Below are 16656 nucleotides of genomic sequence, written 5' to 3'. Positions count from 1 at the left end.
ATAGTTCAATATTTTTTCTATTTCAAATGTGATTACCTTAAGATAATTGTAACATTGCAGTAATATAATAATCAACACACTTAAAACAAATACAGTTCTTTTTTTTTTAACAAAAATATAATCACCTCACAAATAAATAATTTAACATAAAGAACTTATCAAATACCTAATCTAATCATTGGCTTAAGAACGGATGGAACTGGAGATCAATAACAATTAGACACAAGAATGTGATTTATAGTTTTATACATAAACATTGTAGTTTAAGTCTTGTGTATATAACATTTATTAAACTCTGAGTAAAAAGTAATCAATATTACGGAAACTTAAACGTAACATTAACAAATTATAATCAGGTATTTCAGGTCATTATCTAACATTTGAATCTTACAAAGTAATAAACTTTTGCAAAATTACACCTACAAGTTTAAAATCAAAATCTGACTAGTTATGTAAATTTGACGACCGGTTTGGCCTAGTGGGTAGTGACCATGCCTACGAAGCTGATGGTCCCGGGTTCAAATCCTGGTAAGGGCATGTATTCGTGTGATGAGCAATGGATATTTGTTCCTGAGTCATGGGTGTTTTCTATGTATTTAAGTATTTATAAATATTTATATATTATATATATCGTTGTCTAAGTACCCTCAACACAAGCCTTATTGAGCTTACTGTGGGACTTAGTCAATTTGTGTAATAATGTCCTATAATATAAAAAAAAAATATGTCGAATTTGTTTGACGAGACGCTAATGATTACTTCAATTAAATGTCAACTTAAGATGATATGTATAAATCAGTCTAACTAAATCTAGTACTTAGTCCAATACTTTTATTTGCATCTCTTTTCTTGATAATATGTCCGAAGAAAACTAATGGCGTCTATGATACGGTCACCTAGAGATGTTCGCAATCGATTGCATATACACCGTGTTTTTTTTGATTTGCGTTAATTTTGAGGGTGTATTCCTGAGCTTAAATTAAGTAACTTTCTCAAAGACACCGATATTCTAATTAACTCCATTTCGGAGATAATCAATCATTAATTTTTATCTTATAAGGCCCTTACGAGCGTGTACACTTGCCTTAGGGCCTGTTTACTTATTGATTAGTGTTTAGTGCGAGTTCATACCTTTGCTACTAAACGTAAGTACTATCTCGGACGATCGACGTTCGAAATGACATTGATATGTCACAGTTTTTTATTGTTTGGTTGAGTTAAATGTAATGCCCGTGTTACAACAACGCTATATGCAACATTTAATTACTTTTTATAATAAAAAAATAGTAAAAAAAAAACAAAAAAAAAAATTTTTTTTTGAAAATTAACTATGCCATTTAGTTTTCTTAAACGTACTTACCGATACCCCGAAGTTAACGAAATTCAATAAAAACACGGTGTATATGCGACGCTGCCGAACTTGCCGGTGCGTTAGTTTTACTGATAATATAAATGTTTATTTGATGTTATGGCGGGAACCGGGAGAACCGGGACTCGGTGCTCAGTACCGGTTCTTTGGATTCCAAATAAATCCCGGGATTTCCCGGGAAATCGAGAACCGGTATTTCCCGGGAGGACGCCCTAGTCAGGTAAGACACTGCCTACCTAAACAATATCAATGCTGTCTAATGATTTTAGTATTACATACACTACACTTCATAAATACATTTGGATTTATATGGTTGATAGTTTATAAATAATTATACTGGATAGTAAAAAAAATCTCCATATTTACGTGCAATTATATCACTAAATAGTTCAATATTGATATTGTATTGTTTTAAACCTCAAAGTCGATTCATTCATTAGGTATTTTGTTCTAACTTTAGATATTTTATAAAGTATAAATTATTATAAATATTGACATAGAAAAATCAAGACCAGCAAGGCTCAACAAAAATGACCAAGGAAAATAAGTGTGTCCCATATCTTTGAAACCAAAACTTTGTAGTTTTCGTATAAAAGAAAATAAGTCAAAGAGTATTATTTATTTGTATTATCTTGATTTCTCTCTGCTGCTTAAAAATACATTATACATATTTCATATTTTTTCATTTTCACTTTTTGTTACAGGTGAGTTGCGACAGGTGATTCTTCTATCCTTAATTGGTAAGTAATCGAATAAGAACTAGACAGCAGCACTACACTCGACATTTCCGAAAAGTTTCCCATCACTACAATGTTACAATAATCTCATACGATCCCTAAAACGGAGTAGTCAATTAAACCATTAAATGCCAGTGGCTCCGTATGAAGCCACTAGTTCATAATAAAACGTCTTACCGGTATCGTACCAGTTGGGTATACCGAAGTAACAAGGGACGCCTCGATATGATGGAACTTGACAGCGGCCATAGCCAACTTGCGAAGAAGTAGAATGACCTAGCAAAATGACCCTTATCTCTGCAGTAATAAATCTTATTATAAATCATTTTCCGTTGTTTAGTTGTATGAGAATAATGAAGTGTGATAGTACATAATTAGATTGAGAGCTTTATTAAGTATTTGTGCGTTTACTTAGAAGTTTATAACATTTTTTGGTCCTGCGCTAAAAAATCTCGTGCTTTATACATAGGTACTTCCCTGATAAAGTAAAACTTACATTCAAGTAGAAATTACCATGAAGTAGAAGTAGACCACACATTTGACTCTATATTACTGTATACAAAGTATTTTAATTTGAACAAAAATGGACATTAAAATTCCCACGACTTGAGCTGTATCAAATTACTAAAACGGACGCATTCTAGTCTTGCTCACCCTCTCACATCAAACCAAATTTTCCGTTCACATTAACAGCCAACTTTAAACCTTACGTCAATGTATTTAGAGGGGTGCATTATTCTATGGTAAATCCAAAGTTGGTAGGTATAAAAATCTGTTACAAGAGTGTTTGGAATGACGTTTGCATTACGGGGGTCACGAGCCCCCTCTGGGCTATACCGCCCTCCGAGGGCGAAAAGACGTATCTGACAGCATTTCTTTTATAAATATGCCATTTTACGTGAAAAAAGCAATGCGGGCTAGAATTAAACGGGTCAGTGGGCAGGTAAATATTGAAACGCAAACAAGTTTAACTCACTTTAATGCACCACTGATATTTATATTTTTCCCGGGGGGTAGCAGGGGAATTCGTTTTGAGATTAAATTTGGACGTGCTTTGATTTAATTAGCTATGGTTTTCCATTGAAATAACACTTACTTTTTTTTTAGAATAGAATAGAATAGAAGCGTTTATTTGCAAGAATACGTAGGTACAAGGTGTTACATTAAATAGGTGTTATTTTATCAAGTTATTTTATATATTTATTTAATTTAATCGGACTGTCATTTCATATCAGAAACGTACAACGTTGTGATGGTGGAGGTATGTGTTGGTAGAGTTTTGTTCTTCTTTTGTGCAAAAACTCTTTTTTTGTAAAAAGAATCTAGTTTGACATTTTACTCTCTTAATTATAACTAATTAAATCATTTCTTTTTCAATATTTTATACGATAAATTTTATAAATTATAGAAAGTAATAAAGTCATCCATAAAATAAAGCCAGAAAGATGATAACAAAGCATAATGAAGTTGTTTCTTCGAGCGATAAAAACTAAAACGAGGGGTGGGTAATAGCTCTATTTAGGGATCGTCCTGGAAACGTATCATCGCGATTGATTTGTCGTCATAATTACGAGTACAAAATACCATTTATGGACACCCATCCATTGAGAGATTAATCAAGTCTGAATCAAAGGCAAAGAAGACTGACAGGATGGAACGGGACGGGGAGGATTACAATTTATATTCAGTCAAATATTTTAGTCACCTTTAACATAGGTAATGTAACCTACTCATATTATCTATACAAAACATTAAAATACAAACATTTTTTAATCTAAAGACTAAGATTAAGGTTTTATAATCAAAAATGTATGTCTAGATAGTTCAAAGGCGCTTTTTACAAACATGATTGATAATAAAGGATGGCGGATGAGCCCAAACCCGGTAGGTGTCAGATTGTACTTTAATTAGACGGTAGTGTTTGTAAGATTTTTTTTCTCTAGTTATATCTGCGATCAGTCAGACTATAAGCAGATTGGTTGATTGCTTAATATCGTGATGAGCGAGTCCTCCAGTGAAGACTTCTACTCATTTAGATTCTACATTTTTGCTGTCTATGTATCAGGGAAGATGTCTTTTCTTTTTAGCCTTTTTTCATATCCCTTATCTGTGAGTTTTGCTGCCAGGTCATGTGGGTGATGTCTTAATCTATGTTGATGTGCTTTAGTTGTATGAAGGATTTCTTCCTTCACAGTATTGATTTGCAGGTATTTATGTATTCCAGAGTTGGTTGTAAGAAGAATTTATAACCACGTTTTATGTAAATATATAATACGTAAATAGCGTGTCTGTCCAAAATCTACTAATGCCTATGATCAAAGATCAGAGCTACCTGTAATACCTATATTATTAAATAAAAACAATAATATATTATCTTCTCTCGATATCTTTTCAATATCTGTCATTTAAACATTGTTAATTATATACATACCTACGTATATATGAGAACAGAAAAATTCAGGTGTAAAATAATTATTCGATTGATTATCTTGACAATCGGGGTAACCTAGAGATGACAAGTTTTTATTATCTGTTATCAGTCGTTACGATATCTGTCGATCCGGTTTCTGTTAAGATCAAATGTCTATATGGAACCCATCGCATTAAAGTAATACAAAAATAAGAAATTACCGTCAAAGTTTTACAATCGTACCCAAAGCATGAAACGCCCCTCACTAAACAGAACTCCACGTCATTAAAAGAAATTGCTATCTTAACGACGAAATATTGCGTTTATATATATGTATAGTTGCAATACATTTTAAACTTTCAAGATTTTTACACATTATTAACTAATGTAAACACTCGGTCTCGGAGAACACCCTCCCACCAAACTCTCTCTCCGAAGACCACGGGGACAACGCCGTCCTGGAAACGTCGAAGGTAAATTTAGAACTTAATACGCGATTAAGTCCCGATTATATTTGTTAATAACAATATTTTTTCTTTCAATAAAATGTAAAGGTTCGACTTGTACCTTTTTTCATTATTATTATTAAAAATCTAAAACTTAAAAGTGGTTTTGATATCTCTTCTACTTATTTAGATTTTGTTATAAAATGAATAAAGGAAAATGTATTGAAACTATCGTCAGAAAATAACGTCAACGTCCCACTGTTGGGCACAGGCCTCCTCTCATGCGCGAGAGCGCTCGGCCTATAGTCCCCACTTTAGCCCAATGCGAATTGGGGACTTCACATACACCTTTGAATTTCTTCGCAGATGTATGCCTCGCGATGTTTTCCTTCACCGAAAAGCTAGTGGTAAATATCAAATGATATTTTGTACATAAGTTCCGAAAAACTCATTGGTACGAGCCAGGACTTGAACTCGCGACCTCCGGATTGAAAGTCGGACGTCATATCCACTCGGCCACCACCGCTTCATATATAGCTAAATTACGATTTATATGTTATAGGATTACGTATGTCTATTACGTCGTCATCGTAAAATCGTGTATCTTGAAACACTGATGAAAGTATGCATTACACATAAATCAAGTAATGTTCTATCAGGGGTGAACTCTTTCCCTCTCTCGGACAAAGAAATTGTATCGAAATTCATTTTGTGTTGTTTTACCCAATTAACTCCGCTTTAAAAAAGGAGCATTGCTTGGTTTCTTTGTTATCAGAGCTTTAATGGAACAGAAACACATTAATTGTTTTCTCTCTCTAATTTTATTTCATAACAACAAGTGAAATCATTCATCATCACTTGAGACAAAGAACCCCGTAAGTACAATTATTATTTTTGATGGGATTATTGAAATATCATGTAATTCCAAACTTAATTTTTTTTATATACTACGTCGGTGGCAAACAAGCATACTGTCCGCCAGATGGTAAGCAGTCTCCGTAACCTATGTACGCCTGAAACTCCAGAGGAGTTACATGCGCGTTGCCAACCCTAACACTCCCCACCCTCGTTGAGCTCTAGCCACCTTACTCACCGGCAAGAACACAACACTATGAGTAGGGTCTAGTGTTATTTGGCTGCGGTTTGTAAAGGGAGATGAATAGACAAATTGAAGAGACGAGGTTTATACATAATGACTTCAAAAATGTAGGGATAATTCTAATAAATCAAATGTATAAAAATTATCAAAAAACAGTTTCGCTGGATCATATAACATTACTGATGTCGAGAGATATTTAGCTTTGCAAGAGATAATGCAAAACATAGTAGTACTCGTAAATAAAAAATGACAACATTCTGGTCCCGCAAGTCATATATAAAGATATTTCCTTATATTTTGGGTTTTAATTCAATTTTGTAACATTATTCGTCGTACAGAACCTATTTTTTTTATTTGTATTTGTAGTTTGTTATAGAACTGTACCTCGTTTCGTAGTATAAATAAAAATGGTAATCCTTTGCGTGCACAACGAAACATTTACATTTTATTTAGTACTATATTCCTTGAGGTTTAATGATCCATGATACGTGATATAAATACGTTTCATAACGTAACGACATCCAAAATGACACCGAATTATCTTAATGATCATGATCCTACATACAAGCGCAGTGAACATAATCCACATCATTACATATACTTCGCGAGACTATTCATAAATCTCCTTTTTCTTTTCCTCTTTGTCCTGGTTATATGAAAAATATAATCTCGTTAATATATAGGTTGTATAATCTTATATTTTCCGCATCAAAATCCCGAAGGTAAGTGATGTAAATCACAGTATTTCAGAGAAGCACTTTACTCGTACTTACTTCATCAAAAATGATGAATTCATTAGACGATATATAAAAAAAACCTACAGTACAATATGAAGAAAAAAAACCTATAAATGGCAGACTTAAGACATCCTCACCAGTTAGTCATAGGGAAAAATCAGAATCAGAGCATTGCATAAAAAATGCAATCTATCACAAGAATACATAAGATCGCTTTTCCAAATGTCTAATGGCTTCCCCTAGCGCGGTGGAAGCTGTGTACCGGCATGGGGGATGCGCCAGATAAACTGAAGTTCAGAATTCAGTGGCACGTCGACCGCGGACGGGAAAGCACGCGGGTTCCGCGCCGCGTTGCGTCTGCATCCTATAGCGTGTATTGTAGTGGCTGGTATATTATTGTGAATGATTTGTCGGAGATCGGTGAGGCTATAGGTTCTGTTTTATTTTTGTTGGCTCGGGGGTATAGCACGCGTTGATAGAAGTTTATATAAGTCTTTTAATAAGTTTTGAGCATTTCTGTACAGTGCCAAAGAAATGGTCTGTACTTTCAATATTCGTTCAAATACTGGAAAAATTGTATAATTTTATTTGATGTTATAAAGGGGTATTAAAGTTATAATTCACATTTTTCTCTAATTTTTTCCAAAATCTTATGTGGTTTTTACTAAGATTCCCGAGCTCTTTTGATCTTAATAGGAGACAAAAAGTGTCCCTAATTTTTTATACATTATTCGAACCCCCCATTTCGTTACCGTCATGTCTATGAAAAATGGTAATAAAAATTTGAGACACCTTTATCTCCAATCAGGATAGAAAGAGCTCGTGATTCTGAGTAGAAATAACATGAAATGTTAATCTACAAAATAAGTGTAACTTTAAATAGAATTGCCCAAAGACTACTGATGGAGACATGTACGCTTTGGTATTCGTTAGTACCATCAGCCGTAAAAATGCATGGCGACTTTATCAATTAAATTCATTCATAGTCTCTCCATGTAATTTCGCAGCTCACTTTACCATCGATGAAATAATTTTTCTGTTTAAAATATTTAGTTAAATTTGTGATATGTTCATAACATAATGCTAAAATGCAAATAATATACTTTACTTAATGGCATTGCAAAGTCAGATTATTTTTCGTACATGGTAAATCATATTTCAACGGCATGTAAGTAATTAAAGTTACTTAATCGTAAGTACATAACTGAGTAACTTTTTACTACTTTGAAATATATATTTAATTAGTTAGGAATTTTATTTTAACTTCAAATACATATTTTCTATTACAATAAAATGCATTACATGTATATTCCATCACTGCATGTGTTAGGGTAGGATACTCTATTTAGATAATATAGAGAATATTAATTTGTATTAATAACTTGTTTCAGTGGTGTGTATTGTAATTATTTCCAACAATAAATTAATCTATAAAAATATATTCATATCCTTTGATGGTCACCTTATTAGGTTATTGCCGTAATACATATAAGTTGTAAACCAGAATCACGTATAGTATCACTTTATGAATGAATTTCATTCATAACATATCTATGCAATTGTGCAGCTCGTTGTACATCTTCAATTGATTAAGTTTTGCACCACACCTACAAGAGGTGGATAACTTAAACTAACTACTCAATTTATTGTTTACTAATTGGATCGTCTTCGGCCATTTAGAGCATCCTTAATTATGATTCGATTTACCTGCATATCACTCACGTACTACTGTGCCAGTTTCGCAGCTAAATGTACATATTATAATCGGTGTTGTTAGTAATTAGGTACTTTTAAACAAGCTTATTTAAAATATTGAATACCATGAAATACAAATACATGTCTAAACATCATTGCTGTCATTTGATATAATTATTTGAACTATCTAGTTTTCAATGCAATACAAGTAAAGCAAATATATTTAAAAACAACCCTACCCAACTGTTGTTCGATTTTATTAGCCAATTTTAACCGTAAAAAGTATTTTTCCCACTTTTCGTACCACAATTACGTTAAGTGCAGAAGTTTCTCGAAATACCGTTGTATTCCAGTAAACCTTAGTACTGAAGGGTAATAAATGCTAAATGGAATCGGTTGTTTTCTTTTTCTTGTTAGTTTTTATTCCTTGATGGTAGAGTTTAAAGAAAATACTACCTATTGTCATTTATTAAGGAGAAAAAACATTGCCATTTATTAACTAAAATAAAAGTCTAATTACTATTGTTGTTAGCATACTGGGTTAGTTAGCTAACCGGGTTCTGGCTTGAAATAACAATACCTCAAAAGGACCCATTTTTATGAGGCCAATTAGAACGTATATAGACATCAAAATGATATCTGATTGATAGCAGTGCAGCGTCTCTCGCGCCAATACATGTATGTACAAGTACGAACGAAATGCACGATAACTAAATAGCATCATTCAGACATTATTCTGATGTCAGTGTACGTTCGAATTGGCCGGTATGTATATAAAGCATCAGCATGCCTATTCCTACAATGTCGTAATGATTGACAGAGACATTTCAAGACATAATATTGAGTCATCATAAGACATAGATATTTCAAGCCTGAACCTGAAATTTTCATGCGCAAGTTTCTTCGTTTTTACAGCATGGAAAATTAAACTAGAATTCGCTGCTGTAATATTTTTTCCCCTTTTCGACTGGCACGTTCAAGCGAGCATATTTTCAGCTACTTATTTAGTAAATTCTTGCTGAATTATGCTATCGGAGCGTTCAGTGTTTTTAGTTAAACGCTAGAAAGTATCGATTTTTAAAAGTTACTTTAGAATAACGGCTTATTTTAGCACTTTCCCGGTTACACCCTGCGCTCGGCTACCTCATCTTTACGTTTAACATGGTTAGCATTCGACTGTCCTCTGAGCTTCTGATCAGATTTCAAGAGCAGCACATAACTTTATATTATATGTTGTTTTTTTTTATCCACATTATACTACATTGCGACACAGGCATTATTAGTCAACTAAAAGCAAATATAGTACATGGCAAATTTTAAAACTCTATAGTTACATTGTATAAAATCTATCTCAACTCTCACATATTACACGTCAGTATAACAATAGCGAAACAATCATGGCAACATACGCTAATGAAATTTATGCCCCGTAAACCCTCGTGGTTGTTTTATAAAGTGCAATAATCATAAAACCGCACGAGTCTGTCCCCCTGCTACAGATGCTTTTCATTCCGTGAATTGGTCTGCCATAAAGATACGTTTTTGGGGCTTGTAAATATTCAGGTGTTTCATGTTTTTAAATTGAAATAAACTCTGAATTGGAACTTGTAACTTATGTTATTGTAACCAACTCAAATGAAAATTTAGTGATTTTACGTACAATGAGCTGCGAAATTGCATGGAAAAATTACGAATGAATTATAGTAATATAATAATAATTAATTAATCTTTATTGTTCAACTATCTAACTAAGCGGTGGTGGCCGAGTGGATATATATATGACGTCCGACTTTCATCCGGAGGTCGCGGGTTCAAATCCTGGCTCGTACCAATGAGTTTTTCGGAACTTATGTACGAAATATCATGTGATATTTACCACTAGCTTTTCGGTGAAGGAAAACATCGTGAGGAAACCTGCATACACCTGCGAATAAATTCAAAGGTTTGGGCTAGCGTGGGGACTATAGCCTTAGCCCTCTCGCGCATGAGAGGAGGCCTGTGGCCGAATATATAGGCTGAATTATTATTATTTTACTTTTACTTATACTTTTGGGTATGCCGATGACAGCACTGTCGTGGACAGATATCTCTCCAATGCTCGGGCCAAAAAAGAGGAGGTCCAATCTTATTGACAGGCTATGGTAGACCGTCTGGATTTGACACTTAAGGCAGTATACGATTGGGGCGACGCAAACCTGGTCAAATTCAACGCTACCAAAACACAGGCGTGTCTGTTCTCTGCGAAACGGAGTCCTTTCGACCTGACTCCGACTTTCCGGGATGTATCCGTACCGATATCCAACCATCTTCAGCTACTTGGCACAAGTATCACATCTCATCTAACCTGAGCTTTGGGGCGTATATTGAATCTCTGGCTAAATCTGCAGCTAGACGATTAGGCATCCTTTCTAAGGTCAAGCAGTACTTCACACCGGGGCAGCTTCTTCAGCTTTACATAGCTCAAGTCCGGTCGTGTATAGAGTATTGCAGTCACCTTTGGGATGGATCCGCCAAGTATCCGCTAGCCACCTTAGATTCTATAGACAAACGCGCTAGGAAGCTTATTGGGGATGCGAGATTGGTAGAGGCTAGACTGCAGAGCCTAGAACACCGTAGAAAGGTAGCCTGTTTATCGGTATTCTACAGGATACATTTCGGGGAGTGTGCGATGGGATTACATAATCTTATCCCCCTATCTCCGTTCTGCCACCGTGGGACTAGTAGACGCGGACTTGCGTTTCACACTCACGTCGTTACTTTACCACTGATTCGCACTAAACGATAGGCATCCAGCTTTATCATGCGAACGGCTAAGGAGTGGAATTCACTTCCTGCAAATCTATTCCCAGTCCACTATAACTTGGACCTTTTTAAATCGAGAGTGAATAGACATCTTTTAGGTAAGCATGTTCCATCCTAGACTGCATCGGCACTTTCCATCAGGTGAGATTGTGGTCAAATGCTTACCTTATCGTAATAAAAAAAAATATTGTTCAAAACATACATGGTACATGTGCAGTTGGGGCCCTGGAGACTGCGTTAGTTAACACTGTGTTGCAGCCCCAGTGGTTGCCATTACATGATTAGTTAGAAGTTGAAAACAACAATTAGACTTAATTAATAAAGTCACCATGCATTATTATACCTGATGGTACATATCGTTCTTAAATAAATTAATAATTTTATGTGGATCGAGCGCGCAATGTGATATGACTGATATGCATCATGTGGCAAAAGACATAGCAGTATTTGCTTATCCTAAAAAAAGGACAAACTTCTATTTCTTAAATTACTCGTTTATTAGATTTATAAATTCGCTTAGACGCCATCTATCAAATTAATATCACAGAATTAATTTCCAAAACTAATTCAACGGAGTTCCAAAACTGAACTTAATAAAGAAGCTTCTCTTACAAATTGGTTAGACTAAAATGATGATAGGCGACTTACGTTAATTCATAAATTAATTAAAGTTGGCCGGGCTTCTGGAGACAAAGTTGGTTGTCATTGCGAATGATAAGCAGGGTTCATTAGGATTCACCCCATTGACTCGTCTGACCCGCTGCGTAGGGCACAGGGTGAAAACAGTACGATAATCCATCGATAAAATACTTCTTCGTACAATATGAAATATTTGTAGAAATTTGTGTTGGTAATAGTTGATTTATAGCATATAAAATAAGAAAAATAGTTATTACAGCTTTCTCTTATAAATATTTGATATAAAAATGTGCTTTATAGAATATGACTCGTCATTGCCCTTGATTCCCGAAAATTTCAAATCTCTTACATGGTCTGGCCTTAAATAACGCAAAATACTAATATTTTTATCATTACCATAACATAGAGAAGTTCCCTTCCTTTCACGACCTAAAAATTTAAAACTTGAAGAACTAGAGACATAGCAATTAAACATTATTACCTCTTTTTACCTCTAACTTCTAAATTTTATTTGGATTACTATATCTTGAATTCACAGGCACAGAGATACTGATTAATCACCTATGTACCTGGAAAAGATGAAGCTCACTGGTTTGGTAAACAGCCTATCCAACCTATTATCAAGATTCTCTTGTATGACAATTCAATTCATGTCGTTAGTTAGGGGCGTACACATGTGTTCATCAAATTTGCGGATAGATCTTCAGCAGACGCAGATGTGCCTAAAGTCAGACCAAGATAAGTTGACAGTGATTTTGATAGCCCAGGCGGTACAAGTGTCAAGTAAAGGTCATAACGTCAAAAGAAGTTTGACGTTTAAAATAACCTGTGCACCGTCTGGGCTATCAAAATCACTGCCAACTTATCTTGGTTTGACTCTAACACTTGCCTTTTTTGGCATAATTTTCTGCTAAACTACTGCCAAACAGATCTGATGGACATAAATATATCGTAATCTAATCATAGATTAGTACATCATATTCAAACTATTTTAAGTTTAACAATCCCATCAAAGAGATAAAAATAGCCAATATTCAATCCTTGAATAAACTCTTCGCACTGATTTAAATCACTTTTCTGTCCCTCGCTTGGGCTAACGAGTGGGTCACTCCAGATTTGTCTACGTAACTCAGATGATAATCGTAAACTCGGCGAAGGGGTTCAGGAAATTTTAGAGTACCCGTTCTTAATCAATATTACTCACGGGCGTTTAGTTCCTTCTGGCTTAGTTTAAAACACCTAGGGAAATAAAACAAAATTAACAAGATGGCTTCAGGAACATTGTTTCTACTCCATTAAGGAGTATCTGGTCATGTAAATAATTTTAATGCTGTCGATACTTTTCCTAGAATGTGCATGCCAAATGGCTGAATATTGTTACTCACTATTTATAAAGACACCTTTGTACATAGATATTCTTACGAATAAATTATTCTATTCTATTCTAAGAATAAAATACAGGATTCAATTAATAATATTCCTTAAATAACCATTATAAAAGATCTTTATTGACATTAACAATATACATAATGGATATATACAGATGATTACTATAACTACCTTATATCTAAAATAGGCCCTTGAGGCATTGTACCAAGGATGCTGGCGGCATTTCCTCGTTGTAACCATTTAAAAACCATTTACATATGTAAATACTCAGCTTACGAGATTTTTAGCACTATATTACAATGCACTATATTATTAAACGAATGCGCATAATGTAACCTGAAATAAATGTCATATACTGAGAAGAAGTGACCAAGGTCTCCAATGCCCCAGGCTGGAATCAAACAACGTTCGCAGCAGAGGTACCTCAGCCATTCGGACACCGGAGTCACGGCGGTATAAATCGTTTTTTTCCTAGTATATGCATTTCTTACTGAAGCCTTATGGCGCCTCCTGGCGTTCCCTAAGGTAGAATAGTATGGTTCGACGTTCTAACTGGATCAACTCAGGTGATTCCGAGCTAGTGAGAATAATTATGTAGAATGTATTCAATAATTTACATAATTCTTTATTGAATATTTACTATGAAGCTCATTTTGAAATAAATAATATATTATATTAGTATAGTATAAGTAAGTGTTCTGAGCAAACAAGAGGAAGAAACAAGAACATGAATAAACAAACAATTGCAACCATATTTTTAACTGTAAAAGTTTAAATTTATTCACTGCTCAGAAAACATGTTTAATTACGGCAACAATAAAAAGCTGGTCATAAATTTTTAACGTCTTCGCAAAACGGGAGTTTCATTTAGTCCTTTTGCGACTATATTATGAAACTCTAGAGCGACGCAATGTGTAAAAGGAAAGTTTTTGGATGATATGAAAAAATCATTCAAGTTACTTAATGAATACGTTAATATGGGTACGTCCTTAAACTAGGTCCAAAAGAGAGGTATGGGCATTGTGAATGTAATCTCGCTATGTCGGGTAGGGCACAGCACAGCGAATGTCATTCCTGATCTAGAGCAGAGCCCAACGGGGGAAGTACCTCCACCTTACAGAAAACCGCAGCCAATCAGCCAAATAACACTAGACCCTACTCATAGTGTTGTGTTCCTGCCGGTGAGTAAGGTTGCCAGAGCTCAACGAGGGGGGGTTAGGGTCGGCAACGCGCATGTAACTCTTCTGGAGTTGCAGGTGTACATAGGCTACGGAGACATTTGCCACCGACGTAATATTAAAAAAAACAAACAAAAAAAACCTTAATGAGCCAGAGTCAATTAAAATTTATAATTTAATTGTATCTACTAATTATAATTAAACTATAATCATTTCATTTCAATTATTGCCTACACTAGACATACCTAGTACTGACTAATGATTCTAAATACTTAAAACTACGATTTTAAATTATCAAGGTGATTTTTTATTTATTTGGATATCATCGATATTTATAATACATTTCTTGGCTTTTAAACGTAATCTTCACGTAAATTTTAACGTAAACTTAGTTCTATCTCAAAATGTGAATAAGTTTTTGGCAAGGATTTAATTTTTGGTACGTATGCTTTTATCGCTGACTGTACTTTTCTTATCACAGGCAACTAATACTCATCAAGACAAATCTAAAATCTCCAAACACTTAGGTTGCTTTGTTTCATCATTAGAGTTACTATGGCCACCTCCCATCTCCATCATCAGATCAGCTCGATGGTATCATAATATTGCATTGTCACCTGATTTACATATGTATGCAAATTTTCAGCTCCATCGCAAATCAGGAAGCGGGTAAAATTTAGCTTCCAAAATTTGACCCACACTAACAAACATACATACTAATACGGCAAGTTAAATAAAAGCTTGTAAAAATAGACTTTATATAACAATGCAATACTACGAGAATAATACCTACTGGTAGTTTTCAATAGTAATTTTAAAAGCATAAAGCAAATAACGACAAGAAATTTATTAATTTGAGTAAATTTCAAAGGGATTTATGCACCTTCTATTGTTTTACTACTCGACTTAACGATCTCTAATTAAAGTTAGCAATTACTTAGTTAATACAACAGCAGAATATGTCGTAAAATGCGAGAGGCCTTACGCCACGTGCCATAGGCATAAAATCTGGGAATTATATTTCACCGTAAGGGCCAATGGATTCATATGAATCAAAAATTAATATAGTTTATGTAGTATTTACATTATAGTGGAACCTCGATAGCACAAATCTGAAGGTAAAAATAGGTCATGTTGATGAGTTTTAGTCTTATGGAGGGTAGCGACTTAAGAGACGTAAGAGGTTCTTATAGGTTTATGTACGGAGGTGAAACGTTAAAAAAAATCTATCAGATAGGTTATTTTATATAAATGGATAAAATAGAGATACGTGATAAAACAGTATATCAAATTTATTGGAGTTATAGAGGTCAATTTACATTTTTCGACTTATGGAGATAAAAATTGTACTGGATAATCGTACAGGGAATCGTTGGTTTTAGTACTTCGTGTTAATGAGGTTTAAATAATTCAAATTATGGAATGGAGGTTATGGACTTTGAAGGGAAGGGAATATTATTTAAAAAAATTGGTTTCGTGTCAACGGGGATTTATAAAGTTAATCGAAAAAGTAGCTGTTGCTAAAACGTTATGAAGCCTACATTCAGACACACACACTTACAGTGAATAAACATACACATATAAGGAATACAAATATATATATATATATATATATATATATATATATGTGTATATATATATAATTAACCGAAACATAGCTAAATATGACAGTAGCATGTCAGTCACAGAGTAAAAATAACTATGTACTATATAAACACTAAGGGAGAGATAATTAATGTTCTTTGAGTGTTCTGAAGTACCCATTACTTTAAATTTTTGGCAAAAAGAACATCTAGAACCATCAAAAGACCAAGATTCTTTTTTTATTAAACGATTTTTTCACATAACGTTTGTAATTGTATCTTAAATGTATATTAAATTGGTTATCGTCTTGTAATATTCCAGCCAATAGTAAATTTCACTAACTCTAGTGGCCGTGACAAGTGAATTTAACTTTTGAAGTACAATGAGTGTCAAAACTATCAAGTCTTAAAAATGGCGTCATTTAGTCATCAAGAAACACAGTCCAGCCCTGCCAAGGAATTACCAAGGTAAGACTTTTTAAATCTCCATAGTATACTTTATAAGTGTAATTATCATGATAAATATGTTTATTTTTGCACTTTGTTACTAATGGTTCTACACTGTATATGTA

The 16656-nt window shown here is 34.1% G+C and overlaps 1 protein-coding gene across 3 annotated transcripts in view; it reads left to right on the top strand.

The window, feature by feature from the left end:
* LOC133534748 (kinesin-like protein CG14535) overlaps window positions 1–16656 on the top strand; it is a 307943-nt gene that overhangs the window by 157085 nt on the left and 134202 nt on the right. Inside the window, exons 1-2 of one of the 3 annotated variants that reach the window (XM_061874008.1) lie at window positions 6091–7218; window positions 16407–16552. The exons of 1 other annotated variant lie outside the window; for it this stretch is intronic. In XM_061874008.1, coding sequence (XP_061729992.1) covers window positions 16497–16552 — 56 coding nt within the window. In that variant the 5' untranslated portion in view covers window positions 6091–7218; window positions 16407–16496. Of the gene's footprint in view, window positions 1–6090; window positions 7219–14805; window positions 16553–16656 lie in introns of those variants that run through there. One more of the 3 variants, XM_061874009.1, reaches the window with a different exon arrangement.

This window comes from Cydia pomonella, chromosome 2 (genome assembly GCF_033807575.1).
Source record: "Cydia pomonella isolate Wapato2018A chromosome 2, ilCydPomo1, whole genome shotgun sequence".
In the NCBI taxonomy this organism is placed as follows: domain Eukaryota; kingdom Metazoa; phylum Arthropoda; class Insecta; order Lepidoptera; family Tortricidae; genus Cydia; species Cydia pomonella.
This window is presented reverse-complemented; position numbering and strand designations above follow the sequence as displayed.